Source organism: Protopterus annectens, chromosome 3.part1 (assembly GCF_019279795.1).
Source record: "Protopterus annectens isolate FY-2018-M chromosome 3.part1, PAN1.0, whole genome shotgun sequence".
Classification (NCBI taxonomy): Eukaryota; Metazoa; Chordata; order Ceratodontiformes; family Protopteridae; genus Protopterus; species Protopterus annectens.
This window is the reverse complement of record NC_056732.1, coordinates 1,823,342,478-1,823,364,040: the sequence shown is the minus strand read 5'-3', so window position 1 is coordinate 1,823,364,040 and position 21,563 is coordinate 1,823,342,478. Positions and strand designations below refer to the sequence as shown.

At 41.9% G+C, this 21,563-nt stretch overlaps 1 protein-coding gene across 1 annotated transcript in view; it reads right to left on the bottom strand.

The window, feature by feature from the left end:
• Window positions 1-16,596: 16,596 nt before the first annotated feature.
• Window positions 16,597-21,563, bottom strand: part of LOC122798705 (zinc finger protein 260-like) — a 184,733-nt gene continuing 179,766 nt past the window's right edge. The window contains exon 4 of the mRNA XM_044067801.1: window positions 16,597-21,563. This exon is cut by the window's right edge and continues 1,261 nt beyond it. Coding sequence (XP_043923736.1) covers window positions 21,041-21,563 — 523 coding nt within the window. The 3' untranslated portion in view covers window positions 16,597-21,040.

Genomic DNA, 21,563 nt, shown 5'->3' with positions numbered 1-21,563 from the left:
CTTTGATGCTACACTGACCGCAACAAGTGGCATGCCCCAGGGTTTGGTCTTGGGGCCTCTTATTTGGAATACACTTTTCTGAGGTGCAGGCCAAAACCAGTGGGCTATGTCTGCCCAAGTTTGCAGAGGACTGCAAGCTAGGTGCTGTCATCAATTCCCCTAGTGATGTGGACATTCTCCAAGAGGGTCTCACTCAGACAAATGACTGGTGCCAGAAACATGGCCTCAAGCTGAATACCAAAAAAAAATACATCATCATCCACTTTGGGGAGAGTGATGTCCCAACAAATTATCACATTAATAACGTCATAAGCACCAGCCATTACAGTGTGTGCAATAGCCACAAACCATGACTCAAAATGAACAATGGGCTGCCATAAACTAAACTAAACACACCCTGGCTTCATAGGGAACACTGCTAAGTTACCATTATCCAATAATATAAAATCAAAATCACATTCAGATCATCATAAAGCTCTTATGCTCCGACTTATACTCATGCCTAAATAGCTGTACTTAAAGGCAATGGGAAATTTAACCCCCCCCCCCCATGGTGAATAACAGTACAAAGAGGTTATGCAACAAGAGAAAGAAATTAATGCTAATAGAAGGTCCCAGTCTACTCACCTTAACAGCACCCCTAAGCAAACTACCAAAGAGCTTAAGGCATCATTAAGAAGCCAAAAGATAAATGCAAAGATAAAGAAGCAACTGAAATGAAAAATAAATATGGATATTTTGTTCAGGAAGTTAATAGCCAACAATGCTCAAAGCTAATCCACAGTAATAGAACCCCCGTGACCTAAAGGAAACAGCTAATACCGTAACTGACAAGGTTGGTGAACGTTTTAGTCCACCAACAGTTTTAAACTATTCCACAGATCAGGCCAAACCATCCTGTATAATTACTATAGAACATGTCCTCTCTGCCTTCTCAAAAGCAAACACCATCTTAGTCAAACTGGTATGATATCAGGGCACAAGCATTATCAGCTACATATGGAGCATCCAAACCCCTAATTAACATCCTTCAACAGCTGGTTACAATACTAAAGCCTAAAAAACAGTAATTATAAAGGCATTAAAACAAAAGACCTGACAATGGGCCATGGTAAAACATACGTCTACAAGACTCACTACTCTCATATGTAAAGCTGTAGAACGCATAAGGTAAGAGAGAATCTGGACATAGAAAATCAACATTAGACCCTCATCAATTCAACTTTGTCAAAAGTAGGGACTGCCTCATCATCTTATTAAATTCCTATTCTCTATGCAGACAACACTGACGGAATTTTAATTTTAAACTTAAAAAAAAAAAGTCTTATGTTATGCAGTAGACGACAAACCAGTCGCTTGACAGAACCCACATGGTTAGGGTCAAATGTGTCACTTCTGGGGGGAGGTACCTGTGCTGGGACATAGGGCTCTCTTATGTGCCACATTTTCAAACCAACATTCATGGTACATAGATATCAAAGTTTGCAGATGCTATAAACTGTATGTTATATGCTCCCTAAATGACTTTTAACTGCTCAACTTGAGTTAGACCATGTTAACAATTGGTAGAAGGGCAACTGTCTCAAACTAAACATGAAAACAATTCAGTAAAGTTCATTTTTGTAAACAAAATATTTCCACATCACACCATACAGGTGACACACTCTTCCAAACTGGACATTGTCGTAAAGGGTATAGGCAGAACTGTTGATAAATTCATTACATGGTGATCATCATATCAGAAATCTATCTGGCTCAACTAATTTCCGAAGGCACCTTCCCTTTTCTTTTGGCCATCACATATCCACAGTAGCTCCGAAATCCTTTTATCTTACCTTTGGAAATTTGTTGACTATCTCCTCCAGATCCACAAAGATATTAAGTTTCACAATTGTAACAACCTACTACTTACACTACGCTGAACTGTTAAATCTAAACTTTGCTAACACAGCATTTTTGCTGTATTATATTTTCCTATCATCAAAACCAAGTATCAGTTAAATGTGGTCTTTGTATACATGTGCAAATATAAACACACAACATCCAACATGTATATGTAATGCGGACATGTACACAGATACACAACACATAAATACACATATCCACAATTGTCCCACGCTTACCTGCTCGCGCTGCCTGCCTGCTGCTTGGAAAAATAAAACTGATATAGTACTGCTGCCTGTAATTCCCATTGCTGCTGTATTCTTGCTCGCAGCCGGCCCGGCTTGGAAAAAAATAAAATGACTGATGAGCAACATTACTGCCATTAATGTTGCTGCCTGGTAAGGTTCAACTTCTCGCTGCTCAGTATTCCCGCTCGCAGCCAGCCGGAAATAGCCAGAAATAATGACGCGAGCTCCTTGAGCTCAATTCTGACTGGCTGGTAGCCCTGACAGCGCTGACGTCATCGCGCATGTGATGATGTCAGCTTCGACAGCGCGATATTTTAAAAAATAAAAAGAATGAAGCAAAAAAATCAGAAATGAAGGGGTGCCAATCGGGAATCGTGGCACCCCTTCATTTGGACCCCAAAACTCTGTAAATACCGAGTAATTCGGTATGGTTGGGAGGTATGCCCCAGCACTACCAGGTTATACCTCATACCATGCTTTTCGGCCCCAAAACTTGGACTAAACCAGAAAAGGAGGGGGAGTATCAATATTCGTCAAAGATACCCACACACCTTCAGGTTGGTGGCACAGCACGAAGCATCAGAGACTATCCATGTGCAATTAATAGTGGGTAAAACTGCCTTCCAGTTAATAGCCTGCTACAGACCACCCTCCCAAACCCAGGAACCCCACTCGGCCTTCCTGAGAACACTGGAAAATATGAAGGTCTCTCCAAACACCATTATATTGGGCGACTTCAACTACCCAAACATAGACTGGGAGCATTACTCTAGCTCCAACACCCTAGCCCAAAGGTTCCTAGAATTTATAAACTCAAATGCTATGGAACAACTTGTTACCACTCCCACAAGAGGGGAAAACATACTGGACCTGATCATCACCAACATGGGGGCTCTATGCTCAAGACCAAAAGTGTATCCCTCACTGGTAAGATCAGACCATAAACTAATCTCACTGGATATTCACACCCCAACCCCACCCCCTGCCCAGAAAACCACAGTGAAAAATTTCTCTAAAGCAAATTTCACACTCCTTAAAACCGAAGTGGAATCCTTCAAAGCCCCCGGGCCTGTGGAAAATACGGCCCAGACCGCAGAATCTTTTATAAATGCATTCTATGAACACCTTCAGGAATGCATGGATCATGCAATCCCAAATAAAACCAAGACCTAATCCTCCAAAGGCAGGCGTCCTGTCTGGTGGACCCCAGCCATAAACAAACTATACAATAGAAGGAGGAAGCTACTACATGATAGAGCAAAATCCCAAAAAGGGAAGGCATCTCTGATCAGTATTATCAAAAAACTACGGGCACTCATAAAATCATCTAAGGCCAGCTTCGAGAGAAAAATTGCACAGGACACTAAGGATAATCACAAGGCTTTCTTTAGTTATGTTAGGAACCTGGGTGGGAATTCCCAGATATGCTCAGAATTAGTCCAAAATGACAAAAAATATACCGAACCCACAGACATTGCCAACATCCTAGATGACAGGTTCAGCGCAAACTCCCCCCCCCCCCACCAAAAGGGCAAATATCTATTCCAGCAGAGTGCTGCCCCCCTGACATCTCAGATGCTTAGGTAAGAGCCGCCCTCTCCAAAGCAAAAAAATACAGCATCAATGGGACCAGATGGTGTCCCGGGCTGCGTCCTACATGAACTCCAAGAAGAGCTAAATCCAAACATAAAACTACTGTTCAGTCTCAGCCTTACTACAGGATATGTACCCAAGGAGTGGCGTACAGCAACAGTGGTCCATCTCCACAAAGGTGGTGCCTCAACGGATCCTGGAAACTATCACCCCATAAGCCTGACTAGCTTGGTCTGCAAAGCTATGGAAAGGATCATCATGGACCTCATAAATAAAGATATTGGGGACCTACAGACACTGGATCCTACCCAGTGCGGCTTTGTTAAGGGCAGATCCTGCCTCTTAAACCTGGTCGATTTCTTTGAAACAGTCACCAAGGCCACTGATGACGGGAAGGTGGTCCACACAGCCTACCTGGACCTCGCAAAAGCCTTCGATACAATACCCCACTCCGGCATTATAGATAAGCTCACCAGCTTAAATATAAACCCCTATGTCACTAGATGGGTTGCAAACTGGCTCAAGGACAGAACCCACATGGTTAGAATTGCTGGAGCCATGTCAGACTCCAAACCATTTACAAGTGGTGTCCCACAAGGCTCAGTCCTGGGACCTCTCTTGTTCGGTATATATTTCTCGGAGGTACAGGCCAACACAGAAGGACTGTGGCTGACCAAGTTCGCAGATGACTGCAAACTAGGCACCATAATCGACTCTCCAGCTGACACAAGCATCCTACAAAAGGGCCTCATAGAAACAGACAACTGGTGCCAGAGCCCTGGCCTCAAGCTAAATGCCAAAAAGTGTATAGTCATCCCCTTTGGCAAAAACAAAGTGCTCACAAATTACCACATAGGTGGTAATCCATTACGTACAGAAGAAGTAATTAGGGACCTGGGGACCCAAGTTAATAGCAATCTCTCATTTGAAAACCACGTGGCCAAAGTGGTTAGAAAAACATTTTATATAGCCCACCTAATCATGAAGGGATTCACATCTAGATCAGGGGAGGTCATCGTGCCTCTTTACTCATCCCTCATCAGGCCCATAATTGAGTACAATGCCCCTTTTGGGATGTACCTTACCAGACACCTGCAGCAACTGGAAAGACCCCAAAAGTACCCCACCAAGAGGATCAAAGGGCTCAAACAGATGCCATATGCTGCCCGGTTAAAGAAACTCCAGCTCTACTCAGTGGCATACCGCCTGCTCAGAGGCGATCTGTGCCTGACGTATAAAGCCATGTCCAACCCGGAATTAATGGACATGCTGCACCTCAGAAAATCCAAATCCCATCCAGCTACATGCTCAAGAGACTTGAACCTCAGCACTGAAATAAATAGGACATGCTGGAGGGACAGATTCATAACCCAGAGGCTCCCTTCACTCTGGAATAAAATCCCAGTCCAGGTTAGGCTGAGTCCCTCATTGACTCTCTTCAAGAGGAATCTTGATGAGTGGATGGGAGATTGTAGGTTTACCCCGGGTATCACTTCTGTGTCACTGTTAGACAGAGGCACAGTATACTAACCTCGAAAAAGGGCATAGCAAAATTCATTTAAAATGGGTGGCGAAAGCCAAAAGTACAGTTTTGTACCTACCATAAATGTAGATGTTCGAGGATTCCCTTGCTGCAGTCCTGACAATTGGGGTATAGTCCGCGTCCCAGTCGGCCCGAATACCAGAGTATAAGGCTGACGTCGGTCATGGCGCCTTAGACTGACGTCAGTACGTCAGGGTACTAATGCGCATGACCGACGTCATTTCCTCAGTCTTTTCTTGCCCCAGATGTCAGAAGACCCAAAAAGACAAGTCCCAAAAACAACCTGCACCAAAAAACATGTACAATATATACAGTAATATATTCAAAAATAATAAGCATGCAAACTCACCTACACAACCACCCTGAAACACAGAGGGAAGCAGGGAGGGTAAATTGGACTGCAGCAAGGGAATCCTCGCACATCTACATTTATGGTAGGTACAAAACTGTACTATGTTCTTCGTCTTCCCTTGCTGCAGTCCTGACAATTGGGTAGAATCCCAAAGCAGAGGTAAGGGAGGCTGGCAAATTATAAAGTAGCAGGAGCTGACAACATGCCTTGTAAAACAGCTGTGGCAAAACCAGCTCTAGTCTTAGAGTATATAGGCAGGTGATAATGCCTAGAGAAAGTATGCACTGAACTCCAAGTAGCTGCCTCCAAAATATCCTTAGTTGCCACCCCCCTTAGAAATGCTGTTGAAGTGGCAGTAGCCCTAGTGGAATGAGGCCTAATCCCAGCTGGAACCTCTTTGCCATGATGGGAATAACAAAATGCAATGCAAAAGCCAATCCATCTAGAAATAGTTTGTTTTGACACAGGCTTGCCCTGTGAACTTAAAGCAAAAGAAACAAGTAACTGCTGAGACTGCCTAAAATCTTTAGTCCTGCTCAAATAATAACGCAATTGCCTGTGTACATCTAAAGTGTGCAAAATCTTTTCCCTTTATTTTGAGGATCTGCAAAAACGTAGGCAAATGAATAGTTTGGTTTAAAGCCACACTAGAAACCACCTTAGGCATAAAGGAAGGATTAGTACGTAATGATACCCTGTCCTTATGGAAAATCAAAAAGGGCTCTACTGCCATAAGGGCCTGCAACTCAGACACCCTTCTTGCAGAAGTAATAGCCAACAGAAAAGCAGTCTTCCATGACAAATATTTCAATTCAGCAGTAGCTGCAGGCTCAAAAGGTTGTAGAGTAAGTTTTTCCAACACAAAATTGAGATCCCAAGCAGGAGTAGGAGCTCTACGTGGGGGTCTTATATTCTTTGCCCCTCTAAGAAACTGCTTGAACAAAGGATGCGAAAACAAAGGTGGGTCACAATCATAGTGAGCTGAAATTGCTGCAGCATGAATCTTTATGGAAGAGAAAGACAAACCTTTGTCCAATAATTCAGTAAGATATTGAAGAGCCACACTCAAAATAGGCTCCGAAATCTCCAAATTCTTTGCTGTACTCCAAAATAAAAATCTCTTCCATTTTTCTGCGTACACTCTCCTAGTACTAGGCCTTCTAGCTTCCATAATCACATTTAAAACTTGTTGAGGAAGCTGAGACCTACCATGCTTCAACACAGAATATGCCAAGCTGTGAGATGAAGAGATGGAAGCTTGACATTGAGCAGATGACCGTCCTTCTGAGATAACAGATGAGGAATCAGAGGTAAAGGCCATGGAGGCTTCTTTACAAGACTCCTTAGAAGTGGGTACCAGTGTTGCGAGGCCAATCTGGAGCTATCAAAATCATCCTTGGCCTGTCCTGTCTGACCTTTAGTAATACCTTTGGAAGAAGAGGTAGAGGTGGAAAGGCATAGACATGAAGGTTTTTCCAACTGAAAGACAGAGCATCCACTTTCCAAGCTGTGTGATGAAACCCCTTTGTGCAATACTTTGGCAGCTGGTGGTTTAGTGGAGAAGCGAACAGATCTATGTCTGGAGTTCCCCATGACACTGTCAATTTCTGAAATACATGAAGATCCAGTTTCCACTGTGGGGATCCATGATTTGTCTGCTTAATACATCTGCTAGGGAGTTCTGTGCTCCTGGCAGAAACCTTGCCTGAAGAGTCAGTTGCAGGCTTAACGCAGTCTCCCATAGAATCATTGCTTGCCTGCATAGAGGATAAGAATGTGTTCCCCCTTGCTTGTTGATGTACCACATGACAGTTGTGTTGTCTGTCAGAATCAACACCTGCCCTGGAAGAAGTAACTCCTTGAACGCCAGCAATGCAAACTGGACTGCTAACATCTCCTTCATGTTGATATGTAGATGCTGTAGTCTGGCAGGCCACTTGTCTTGTATCCACTTTCCATGTAGATGAGCTCCCCAAGCAGTGTCCGAGGCATCTGTCGTTAAAATCTGACTCGCCTCTGGCCGGGTCACAGAGAGTCCCTTGTTTAGGTGACATTCCTGAGCCCACCACAAGAATTCCTTTTGAAGGCAAGGTATTATTTGAATGACAGTGTCCAAATCTTGGCAGTGCTGTGTCCATACATTTTGAGATACCATTGCAGCTTCCTCATATGCAGTTTGGCATTGGGAAGCACCAGAATACAAGATGCCATGAACCCTAATGCTTGAAGGACTGTCCTTGCAGTCAGCACGGACTGATGAGATAGTTGATGGAAGTAAAGTGACAGACTCTTTTGTTTGTCCGGGGTTAAAAGGCCATCTGGGCTGCTGTATTCAGTCTCACACCCAGAAAGCACATGTCTTGAGAGGGTACTAGACTGGACTTTATTTCGTTCACAGAATACCCTAGGCATCTTAGCACTGCTATGACATATTCCAGATGCTGTAGAAGGTGTTCCTTTTCTTGAGCCAGAATCAGGCAGTCGTCCAAGTAAGGATAAATTTGAATGCCTTGAAGCCTGAAGTAAGCTATCACTGGAGCCAGAACCTTTGTGAATACTCTGGGCGCAGTAGATAAGCCAAAGGGCAATGCAGAGAACTGATAATGAAAATCTCCAGTTCGAAACCGCAGATACTTTCTGCAACTTAGCCTTATGGGCACATGAAGGTAAGCTTCCTTGAGATCCAAAGTTACCATCCAGTGATCCTTGCCCAGCAGAGGTAACAGTTGCTGTAACGTCAACATCTTGAACTTGGGAATGTCCAGATAAGTGTTGAGGATAGATAAATCCAAAATTGGTCTCCACGTGTTCCCCTTCTTTGGTACTAGGAACAGGCGAGAATAAAATCCAAGCCCCTTTCTGACACAGGGACTGGCTGAATAGCCCCTATCTGGAGTAACTGAGAAACTTGCTTGTGAGCCTCTTTTCTTTGTGGAGGAGGAACATCTGGCATGCCTTTGAAAGGGGCATTGTGTGGAAATAAAATCTGTACCCGTGATGAATGATATCCAGCACCCATCTGTCTTGAGTGATTAAATCCCAATTTTCTTTGAAAAGAGACAATCTTCCTCCCAAAGGAGCTGCCAGACGAGAGTCCACTGGCAGCTGAAAAGGCAGGTCATTGGTTCTGCTTACGAAAGGACTGACCCCTGCCCTCACCAGAAGTCTGAGCAGGTAAACTGTCTGATCTAGGCCTAAACGAACCTTGAGCCCTGCCCCTACCACGTCTAGACCTACCCCTAGACTGGGAACCATAAGCAGGATATGTCCACCCCTTAGCAGGCCAATTTCTACTAAACTTGGAGGCTGCACCTGCACTAAATCTTTAACAGTCTGCATAGACTTAGCTTTGTCCTCCATTTTCTTTAAAACTGCTTCCACAGGCGGTCCAAACAACACATCAGACTGTAAAGGAGCATCCAAAATCCTGGTCTTAACATGCTCAGCTAAATTCTGATCCTTCAACCATGCATGTCTGCGAAGAACAGAACTAGTAGCAGCCACCCTCGAGGAAGCCTGAACAGCATCAAAACCACACTGCAAAGAATGCTTACCCACTTGTTCAGACACATGAACCAAATCCAGCAATTCTTTACACTCAATACCTTCCGCCAAAGCATCCACCTTAGATTTCAATTGTGAAAGGAGATAATTCTGATATTTCAGCATATGAAATTGACAATTCAACGCCCTCATGGCTAGAGTGGAAGAAGTATATACTTTCTTACCCCACCTATCCAAAGCCCTTGCCTCTTTATCAGAGGGTACAGGATTTTTAACCACAGAAGCTTTAACACCTTTAGGCCCCTGATAAACAGTTTCTGGGTCTGCCCTGGGACTCTTAAACAAATACTTATGAGCTTCGGGCACCCTATAATACCTATCAGGCTTAACAGGAGCAGGAGGCAAGGAATCAGGGTTCAGAGAAGCTTCTGCAAAAACATCCTCCACCACATTCAACACAGGAGGAATAGCTAAGGGCCTATGCTGGGGCAAAAACAAGAATTCCCTAAGCCTTTTTCTGGAGTCAGAGTAATCTTGGCCTTCCCATTTAAAGTGCTCCCTCATGGAGTGAAGAGTCTCTGAAAATGAAAAATCCTCAGGAGGAGAAGCAGAAGGAGTGGAATCATCCACATCAGAATCAGAATAAGTAGGAAACTCTTGCAAGTCTTCCACAGAAGACTCTGAAGCCTGTGAACACTGTTCAAAACTATCAAACTCCTGTTCCACCCTAGGCCTCTTATCAGGTGGGGGCATAGAACCTCTAATCAGAGTAATCAAATCTTCTGCCATTTTAAGCATATGTTTCTTAGGCACAGAGCCGAAATGCTAGGAGAAGCCCCTACAGAAGCTGAACTTGGCCTTCCTCTAAAAGAAGCTTTGGCAACAGAAGGAGAGGCCCTAACTACCTTGGGAAGAGAGGGAAGAACAGTTACCTGAGAAGCCCCTCAGCCTGGCCTACCTCCTGAGAGGGCACATCCTGTAACAGTAAAGTATCTGCCTGAGACTCCATAGAGACTCCTGGCAAAACCTCTGGCTCCCTGAGCCTTCTAAAGGACCGACGTCCGGGACTGCCGGTTCCTCACCCTAGACTTCACTGTTTTGTCCTTGCGCTTCTTAGATGAAGCAGGCGCCGGAGCATCCGACGGCATAGTATAATTGCAACGCTTCCCAAACACTAACCTAGCACAATCAAGCCTCCTCTTAATAGTGCGCTTGTTAAATCTAGCACAAGAGCGGCAACCAACAACGTCGTGCTCAGGCCCTAAACAAGGTATACACAAAGTATGATAATCCCTATGCGGTATCTGCTTCCCACAAGAAATACAGTTATTCACTTTTTCTGACATCCGGTTAAATACTGAGGCAAGAAAAACCAAAATGTTCTAACGGGTTACTTAGCCAACTCTGTATTCGGTCTGAAACTCCGGTTTCGGAAAATCTCAGAACGCCAACCTGCACTCGCAAAATTGCTTCTGCATCGGACCATGCGGCAAAAAAGACTGAGGAAATGACGTCGGTCATGCGCATTAGTACCCTGACGTACTGACGTCAGTCTAAGGCGCCATGACCGACGTCAGCCTTATACTCTGGTATTCGGGCCGACTGGGACGCGGACTATACCCCAATTGTCAGGACTGCAGCAAGGGAAGACGAAGAACATCACACTCTGGCTAGGCTTATAAATGCCCTACGGCAGATAGCCTAGTATGAACCTATGAACTTAAAGGGGTGGCTTTGACTGTGGAATCTGTGGAACAGCTATAACTGTGGGTGCAGTAATATTTGCATTAAATTTGTCTGCTAGGATAATAGCTATTTCCTTTCAATCAGAGTGGGCATCATTACTGTTAATTAGCTCTAAAGATTGCTGGCTGTTGGTTCTTAACTTCCTCACACAGATTTCTAGTAATTTTTAGTTTTATCAATTATGTTAGGTTCATACTCTGCTTTGAGCTTCCTAATGGTTTGCATAATTGCGCTGTTATGGAAAGTAGAATAAAACCTCTTATAAGCATTAAGAAATTTCATTCCCTTTTTACAGACTATTTATATGGTTATTCCATCACAGGGGGTTGTTTTTATATTTCTCATTGTGTTTTGTGTGGGCAGGGGCTGCCTTACCAAGAAAACTATTTTTAACAATAAAACTATTTAAGTAGGATGAGAGGTCAGGGGCGTGGGTAGTTGCTATAGCAATGCAATCCCCTGGAAGAGAACTACAGCTGAATTAATTTTAATTAGGTCAATAAGTCAGGGGTATGGCGATTCCCTGGAGGAGGATTACAGTGGAATTTAAGTAGAACGACAAGTCAGGGGCACGGGCAGTTGCTATAGCAATGCGATCCCCTGGAGGAGGATTTATTTTAAGTAGAATGACAAGTCAGGGGCACGGGCAGTTGCTATAGCAATGCGATCCCCTGGAGGAGGATTTATTTTAAGTAGGATGAGAAGTCAGGGGCATGGGCAGTTGCTACAACAATACGATCCCCTGAAGGACTACAGTGGAATTTATTTAGAACATTATGTAACTAAGCAAGTTTTTCTTTTGAGAAGTTCCTAAACACGGAGGTATTTGGAGGGAAAGCATCACAAGTTTTAGAGGAAAAGGTCACCACTTTATGGTCTGATTTAAAAAGGAGAATGGGAAATATGGAGTTGTACAAGAAGTGGCAATAACTCTAACGCCCCCTAGTGGAATGGTTAACTAGTTCGAAATGGGAGATGGTGTTTATAATGTGAAGAAAGTACTGGCTTTCTGACCATTGACAGTGGGTCAGCCAGTTTACTGATGGCTAGATGAAGTCCCCCAGCAGAAAATTCTTGGATTTGTAAAAAAATTGTAGAATGTTCCACTTTTCATAACCTCACCATGCCAAAGATTACACAACATAGGTATATGACAGTATTCCACATGCACTTTACTCTTCTGTTTTTGCTGTACATTTTTCTGATAATTTTGTTATTACTGTCCGAGTTACAGAGCACCATAGTCTGTTAATTTCAAGCTATTCCATTTGTGAACAAATGAATAGTTACAATTAATGTAATTACCCATTTTATTTTTTTATAAACATTTTATTGAATCATAACTAAAACAGTAACAGAGGTACACATACATTATTATACAAGGAAAACAAATGAACACATGTTCCCAATCACCCCACTGCCATCACATCTCCAACATTTGCTATGTACCTGAGGAAAAAACGATCTGAAGTCTGTCTGAGGTATAAAAATACCTGTACAAACATTTCCATGCAACAATCCCAAACTTTCTGAACTTTGTTGCATACTTGGCCCATTTTATTAATCTTTGGTTGATTTGTGTTTTGCACACTTTTTCAAGGTGTTATGCCTGTGCACACTAAAATGCCCATTTTATTAAGTCCTGCAGATCTTTTCCTGCATTATTTACTTACAGCTATATTACTTTCTTTTATGATTGGTATTTCCTCCTCAGTTTGTTTTTATCCCTGCTTGGGTCGTCAAATGAATGTCCTGGCCATGATTTTGAAAAATCCACTGTACATCAGTATTCCTAGTAATTACATGTGGTTTTAATTACTATTCTGTTTATTGGAAAATTGTTTTTAGACTACTCAGTGTGTGTACTTTTTAAATCTAACTATACACTGTAAAGTATTCACATTACAGCTGGCCTTTGACTGTTTTAATTTGTTGCCTTTCCAAACTTTGTAATTACTTAAAGTCTGTTGCACTCTACAATTGTGGTGTTGTTCTATGCATTATGAGGGCAGATTTATGCCTGGCATACAAAGCATTGTCAGACCACATTCTGATGGATCTCCTGCATATCTGCAAAACAAACAGCACCAGAATTACAAATTCTAAAGACTTAAACCTTCCCTGTGATATAAATAGAACCAACTGGAGAGAAACAGGTATGTATCCCGGAGACTACCCCTTCTCTGGAACAGGCTCCCCATCCATATGAAGCCGAGTTCCTTCCTAACCTAGTTCAAGTGGAACATGGACAACTGGATGGGGAACAGAAATTATACAATGACCCCCCTATTAATATTCAAAAATGTGCATGCTGATTGGTCAGCGTGCACGTTGTAAATCAGAGTTATAGTAATGGAAAAAGGTCCGGTCGCCCAGACTTTTTCCATTACTATAACTCTTTTTTACAGCAATGGAGAATGGAAGATCTCCATTGCCTCACACTGTCTCCCTATGTTAAATGAGTTTAACATAGCGAGACAGCTTTTAAAAAAAGCAACGGAGTCTCTGTTGCTTTTTTTAAAAGCTGTCTCGCTATGTTAAACTCATTTAACATAGCGAGACAGTTTGTAAAAAGCAACAGAGATCTTGCTTTCTCCATTGCTTTTTCCCACAGCTCTGATGTACTGCATAGGCATACACATGCGCAGTACATCAGAATTGCCGCAGAATACCAGACAGCTGTGGAAGGGCAGCAAGGAGGCATTATACAATGCCATTATTTAAGAAAAGTAATTATTTTTTTTCTTAAATAATGTCATTGTATAATAGCAATAACCCACGCCTGGGTGTGGGTAATGCTGGATTTACCTATGGCTGGCTTTGTTTGGCCACTCGGGCTTCGCCCTCGTGACCAAACCACACCAACTGTGGGTAAATCCAGCATTACCCACACCCAGGCATGGGTTACTGCTATAATAATTAATTCCTGGTTTGGCACCCATGTCTCTAATGGACAGAGGCTGGCTGAAAATGGTTCATCTCCCAGGCCTCTGCTTACATTTATCAAAAGTAACAGAACTTGTCAGAGATTTGGGATGCATGGCTAAGCTTAAAAAGAAGGCGGAGGCGTGTCCATATTCATTAAGGATATCCACACCTCCAGGCTAGTTGCACAGCATAATGCATCCGAGATTATCCAAGTGCAACTAACTCTGGGCAAGACCGCAATCCAAATTGTAGCTTGCTACAGACCCCCCACCATGCCCCAGGATTCACACTCCTCATTTCTTGATACACTGGAAAGTATTAGGGTACAACCCAACACCCTAATAATGGGCGATTTCAACTACCCCACCATTAACTGGGAAAACTACTCATGTACCAACTCTTTTGCTCAACGTTTTCTAGAATTCATAAATTCCAACGCCTTGGATCAACTTATTCACACCCCCACCAGGGGCAGCAATATCCTAGACCTGGTCATTACCAACATGGGAAACCGGTGTCAATTCCTCATTGGTCAGATCCGACCACAAGCTTATCAGCCTAGACATCCACATCCCACCCCCAGCCCCAATTATGGAAACCATCGTAAAAAACTTCTCCAAAGCCAACTTCACACTTCTTAAGACAGAAGTGGCAAACTTCATGACACCCATGCAGATGGACAATAGAGGTATGACTGCCGAATCCTACACAAATGCACTTTATAAGCACTTACACGAGTGCATGGATCATGCTATCCCTAATAGAACCAAGATGTTATCCTCCAAAAAAAGGAAGCCAATCTGGTGGCCCTCTGCCATAAACAAACTCTACAACAGAAGAAAGAAACTGTTGCAAAAAAGAGTAAAATCCCATGACTGGAGGAACTCCCTTCCCTGGTCAACCTCAGTAAGAAGCTGAGATCCCTCATAAAATCCTCCAAAGCTATTTACGAAAACAAAATTGCCACTGACTCTAAAGACAACCATAAAGCATTCTATAGCTATGTCAAGAATCTAAATGGGAACACTCAGATCTGCTCTGAGTTACAGCATAATGGCACTAAATATACAGAACCAACTGATATTGCCAACATCCTAGCAGATAGGTTCAGTGCTAACTTTACCCCCCTCTCACCCCCTAGACGGCCCATCTCTATATCGGAAGAATGCAAAGTTCCTATAATCACGGCTGCACAGGTAAAAGACACACTCTCCAAAGCCAAGAACACAGCATCCATGGGACCTGACAATATCCCAGGCTGCGTTCTACACGAACTACAGAATGAACTGGCACCCTACCTAAGTACCATGTTCAATCATAGCCTCACCTCAGGCTTTGTACCCACTGAATGGCGCACTGTGACAGTTATCCCACTCCACAAAGGGGGAGCCACGACGGACCCCGGGAACTACTGCCCCATTAGCCTGACGAGCCTGGTCTGCAAGGCCATGGAACTTATCATCATGGAACTCATAAACAAATACATTGGTAATCTCCAAACTCTGGACCCTACTCAGTTTGGATTTGTAAAAGGCAGGTCATGTCTCCTAAACCTGATTGACTTCTTTGAAGCAGTCACCAAAGCCATAGATGAGGGTAAAATGGTTCACACAGCTTATCTAGATCTCGCCAAGGCCTTCGACACAATCCCCCACTCTGGAATTACAGATAAGCTCACTAAACTAGGTATAAATCCCTATGTCACAAGATGGGTTGCCAACTGGCTCACGGACAGAACCCACACTGTGAAAGTAGCGGATTCTAAATCCGACATCAGACCAGTGACAGGTTGAGTACCACAGGGTTCAAGTCCTGGGTCCTCTCCTGTTTGGTATCTACTTCTCTGAAGTGCAGGCCAACAAAGAATGTCTTTGGCTAACAAAGTTTGCAGATGACTGCAAACTAGGAGCCATAATCAAAACTCCTAACGATGTGGACAAACTACAAAAGGGCCTCAATGAGACAGATACCTGGTGTCAAAGCCATGGCCTGAAGCTCCATGCCAAAAAGTGTATTGTCATCCCCTTTGGTAAAAACTCTGTACCCATGAACTACCACATAGCTGGTAGTCTACTTAATGCCGAAAATGTGATGAGACCTTGGGACACAGGTGGACAGTAGTCTCTCCTTTGATAATCACATTGTCACAGTGGTCAGGAAATCCTTCTACGTGGCTCATCTCATCACAAAAGGATTCTCATCCAGAAAAAAAGAGGTCATTGTTCCCCTCTACTCATCACTCATTAGACCCATTATAGAGTACAACGCCCCTTTTGGTATGTACCTCATAAGACATCTACAACAACTGGAAAGACCACAGAAATACCTCACAAAGACGATTACTGGCCTCAAACAGATGCCCTATGCAGACCGTCTCAAAAAGCTACAGCTTTACTCCATCGCATATCGCTTACTCAGGGGCGATCTCTGCCTAACATACAAAGCTATGTAAAACCCAGAGCTGTTGGACATGCTCCACTTAAAGAAATCCCAATCCCTCTGAGCTACACGCTCTAGGGACCTTAACCTTGTCACCACAATAAACAGAACATGCTGGAGGGATAGATTCCTGTCCCAGAGACTTCCCATACTCTGGAACAGACTACCTATTTATGTCAAACAGAGCCCCTCATTAGCACTCTTCAAGAAAAATCTTGATGATTGGATGGGAAATGGGAAATTCACCCCGGGGATCACTTCTGTGGCTCTGCTCGACAGGGGGACAGGAAAATAATTTTCTTGGGTGGCGAAAGCCAGGGTACATTTTTTGGCTAGGCTTGTATGGGCCCTAGGGCCAATAGCCTAGTACCTACCTATGAACCTTGTGGTCATTAGCCTAGTAAACACCCATGAATCTATGAACTATTATCATATTAGCATACTTGGAAGTCACCTTTTTAATTTCTCCAAATGTTTTGGGTTTCTAATACTGTGATGGTAATATATCCCTATCCTAGGTCAGGGTACAATTAGAGTTCATGACATTAGTATTGTTTCATTTTTTTGATATTACCCAAGAATATTCTTCTCAGCGCCCACAATGTGTCCAGAATTGCATCCTTCACATGGAGGTACATGTATCACTAGCATATCTAATTATGACTGTACATTCTTTTTTTAATAGACCTGTTCCTCCTACTGGTTCCTCCAACTGGAACTGTCTGGATATCTTTCTTTCACGTTCTTGTTTCTGCCTGCAAATCCTGCTATTTTATGACTTTGTCTCTCTGTATATAACACACTGTAATCAATGGGTATAGCAAATTCACTGGTCAGTGCTACTTTAGTGTTTTTTTCATAAACTGCTAGGTTTTTGCATCTATTTTTTGAACTGTTAGTAATGGGTGATCCCATGTGATATAGACTTCATTATTCTCTGCAATGATTTGTGAATCGTGTTTCCAGTGCTTCTCAGCTACTTCTATATTGGAATGTTTGCACAATCCACAGTGCAACAGTTTTTTGTGCCTTTCAATATACAGGCCCTTTGCCATGAGTGAGTCACACCCAGTAACAAGTTGTGCGACTATTACTAGTTCTGTTTTACAGGACCAGAATTGTCTGTTTTCTTCTACCTTTTCAATGAACTTTGTAAACCAACGTGTACATAGCCAACTCTGCTGGACAGCCGCTATTAGCTTTTCATCTTTCGGTTTCAGTTTACCTCTCCTTATCCATACCTGCACCAAATCTTGGTCAACATGCATTTGTTCCAGAAGCTCTCTCTAAACTTGCCACTACATTTATAGATTTTTCCAATTTTCTTTCTTTCTTTCTAATCATTTTCCTTACGTTCTGTATTTTGTTTTTTGGCTCATTCAGCTGCTGTTAGATTTTATTCTACTTCTGATATGAATTTTCATTCCTGCTTGATACGGAAATACTTCTGCTAAACTATGCAAAGATTGAATAAAAAATAAAAGAAAGAAAAGTATCACACTGGACACAAAAAATGTAGGTTAGCGCTTTCGTTTATATAATACATAAACTTCTTCAGGGCTTTTATTCAAACTATGCAAAGATGTCATCATAGACTTCTCTTTATGCTTTAAAACTTTCAATAAGGTCAACAGATATGTATACAGTCCCACGAATTTCAAGAAGGCTCATACCTTTTTCAGAGCGAGGCATATATAATTTTAGGGTGCAATGAATTTTATATATTTGATATGCATGAAGTATTTTTCTTGTTTTCTTGCCCAATTAACTGAATACTTGTTGGGGCCAGTCAGTCACCCGAAAACTGTGAATTAGAACAGGAAGAGCAAATTAATTTATTGATGTGACTTTATTCCTGGATGTTAGTCTTCTGAAGCTCTCCTTACTGAGTTTTATTCTCATTTATTCATATTTTATTGTCAATCCTATATCTAGAACCAAATATTTATACACTCTCACCTGCTCAAGTTAATTTATTTCACTCACATTCATGTCCCAGGTTGATATTTTCTTGGTGATGCAGCTTTCCTGTTTTAAATGTTACTTTTGCACATTTATCAAAACCAAAAGTCATTCTTACCCCATCTGAGAACATTTTACCATTTGCAGCGTTCCTTATCTGATGAAGTATATAGTTTTAAGTCATCCACAAAAAATAGAGGTTAAATTTTTAAACAGGGTTAGTTTATGCGAGCTAAATTGTAACCATAGCCTACCTAATCTGCTAAGTAAACAGCTTAATGTGTTGAGGGTAAGGCAAAATGGCAGTGGTGATAATAAATCACCTTGGAATATCCCACCTTTGAATTTTTATCCCTGGGATAACATGGCCCTTGTCATGGCTCAACTGTAAAGGGCTTTACCACTGTTTCATCATCATTGCAATACAATCGATCCATTATAGGGTAAATCTCATAAATTTGTAAGCATTCCTTTATCCTTGAATATGATGCCCTCAAATATGTTTTTTTTTTTTGTAATCTGTCCATGCCATACTTAAATTCTTCCCATTTTTACAACTCTCTATTACGGCTTTATTTGGCAACAAGTGACTTTCCTTTGTTACCATTTTGTTCTATTGATATAACAGATTTTCTTTCTAAATGACTATAAGCACTGTGTGCCTCAGTTCCAGTATATAGTTTGTATATTGTCAGAAGGCAAGTTATTGGTTTATAGCTCTTAAAAGGGCTTCCAGGTTCAGTTTTAAGGAGTATTGTTTATGTAGTTGTTAATGAGGTTGGGCTCATTAATGAATTTCTTATTTTGTACTTTTCCTATATAGTTATCTGCTTAACTTCTAAGTTTTTCTGCCTGTGCTGAAATTTGTAGTTTATCATTGGCAACTGCATATGATAAATCCTCGACTGTTTTTGATGCTGTGTGTTGCTTTTACCACTTCTATATGTTTCTAAGGGTCTACTTCAGTAGACCAAAATTATACTTAATTGAAACTTATTTTACAGAGATGACATCACCGAACTTTGAATAAACCAAAATGTCACATTACCGCATTTTGTCAGGGAATGAAGGCACTTGGCTAACACTGAACGTAAAAACGCACTGCAGTATGTCAAGCCCATCAAGGTGGGGGGGCTGTGCCCCCACACCCACCTAATTAAATATACCATCTCCAGAATCACACAACAGTGGGAGAAAAGGCAAATTTCCCCATGTTGGCTAAATGCCTCCATTCCCTGTAAAAAATAATGTTGTAATGTGAAGCTTTAGTTTATTCAAACTTCGGTGATGTCTCGTTAAGGTAAGTTTGGATTAAGTGTAACTTCATTCTATTGAAGTAGACTCATTTTGAAGTATTTTTGAGGATACATTCCCTTTCCTATAGTCTTCTAACAGTGATACTACTTCTTGTTTTACCTGTTATAGTTTTCTCTCTGTTCACTGCTTCCATGGTGGTATTTTTATTTACTCCCATCCTTTCGTTACTCGTTACTCTCCATTTTTGTGGTAACACGTTATCCATAATATGTTTAGCTGGACAGAAATATATCCTATTTATTTGCTATATCATGGGAATTTCTCTTAATAGTCCTGATTACTGTGTTTCTATATTTTGCCAGTTTTCTAACATTTTGGGTCTTATTTACTTTCTGTAATCTATATCTTTTCTCAAGCTTAAAATGGCTGTCCAACTCTATGAAATCGAGCAGATCTTCCCTTAGATGATTTCTTCTGGAATGAGAGCATCTTATTTGCTCTGTTTCCTGCAAGTATTCTACAGAAAGTTCCAGAACATCTTCCTGTGATGCACCCTCTTCACCTACTGCTCCTTCATATGGGAACGCATCGATCCATCACTCCACAATATTACCTGTGTCAGATTTGCCACTGTTTCCTGCTGCTTCCCTTGCTGTCCAACTTTAACTGGATTTTCATACCGGTCTCCTACAGAAGGATTTACAGCATCACGATGTTGCTCATCTTCTTCGAAGCCTCTGCTCCACCTGCTTCTCCTTAGTTTGGGGGCTCACTGTTCCATCATGCTGCAACAGTACCTGTGCTGGATTGTGTACACTAAATCATTAACTTCACAAGTATTCCACAACTTCAGTTTCCGCTTAATTTCTACCTCATTGATCCTCTTTTCTGCATTCTGCCTCTGTCTTACTTTTTTGTTTTATGAGATTTTCAATATTTAGGATCCTTCCTAGAATCTTTGCGTCTTATTCTTTCTATTTTTGCACTTCTTCTGTCAGGCCTTGGTCCAGGTGGCCCAAAGTTTCTTCATCTATGTAACGTTTTTCATAGATCTGTTCCATTAATGAATACAAATGTTTATTTAGAGCTTTTGACAGTTTTATTGTGCACATTTTTCTATTAGTTTTTCTTTTCATCTTTCAGCACACCCTTTGTTTGATCATTCTGAGCTTTTTGCATAATAATAATAATAAGAAGAAAAGAAGGACAACAACTTATAATTTCTTTCTCATCGTCAACAAGCCACCTTGTCATCCCTTTTTTGTGGACTACTTCGTCCTTCTACCACTGGGAAGCCATCCTCCCCCTTGAACCTGACTTAACCCTGCTGTAGGAACATTTTCATGGGGATTCTACATTGCTTTTCTTCCAGTCCTGACATCAGTGGGTACACCAGGAGGGGACACCTTTTTATCCTGGAGCCTGGGCACTCTGTCTTCTTTTTTATTTTCTGACTTGCCTTTCTTTACGCTATATAAAATACTGACTATATGTCAATGTTGTCTTGGTGAGATTTTGTAAAAACTGGGTCCACCATGTGAAGGTACCCACCAAGACCTGAGAATGAATTCAGTTCCAGCAATACTACTTTCCTTTTCTTGCTGATTTCATCTTTCCTTTCAGACGCCTGTGGAAGCCCTCATGTTCATTGAGGGTTTTCTTACATTGAAAAGTCTTGTTACATGTTATGCACTTGAAACCAGCATGGAGACTTTGATGCCTTATTAGATTTGTCTTCTCTGTAAATCCCTTGTTACATGTGGCACAACTAAAGGGTTTCTGTCCAGTGTGGACGTGTTGATGCCTTAGTAGTTTATTTTTTTGTATAAATCCCTTGTTACAGGATGCACACTTATAGGGTTTTTCTGTAGAGTGGACATACTCGTGACGTATAAGGTTTCCCTTCTTCATAAATCCCTTTCCACAAGAAGCACATTTATAGGTTTTCTGTCCAGTGTGGACACCCAGGTGCTTTATTAAGTTTATCTTCCCTATAAATTCCTTGTTACATGTGGCACAGGTAAAAGATTTCTGTCTGGTGTGGACACGTTGATGCCTTAGCAGTTTAGATTTCTCTATAAATCCCTTGTTACAGGATGCACACTTA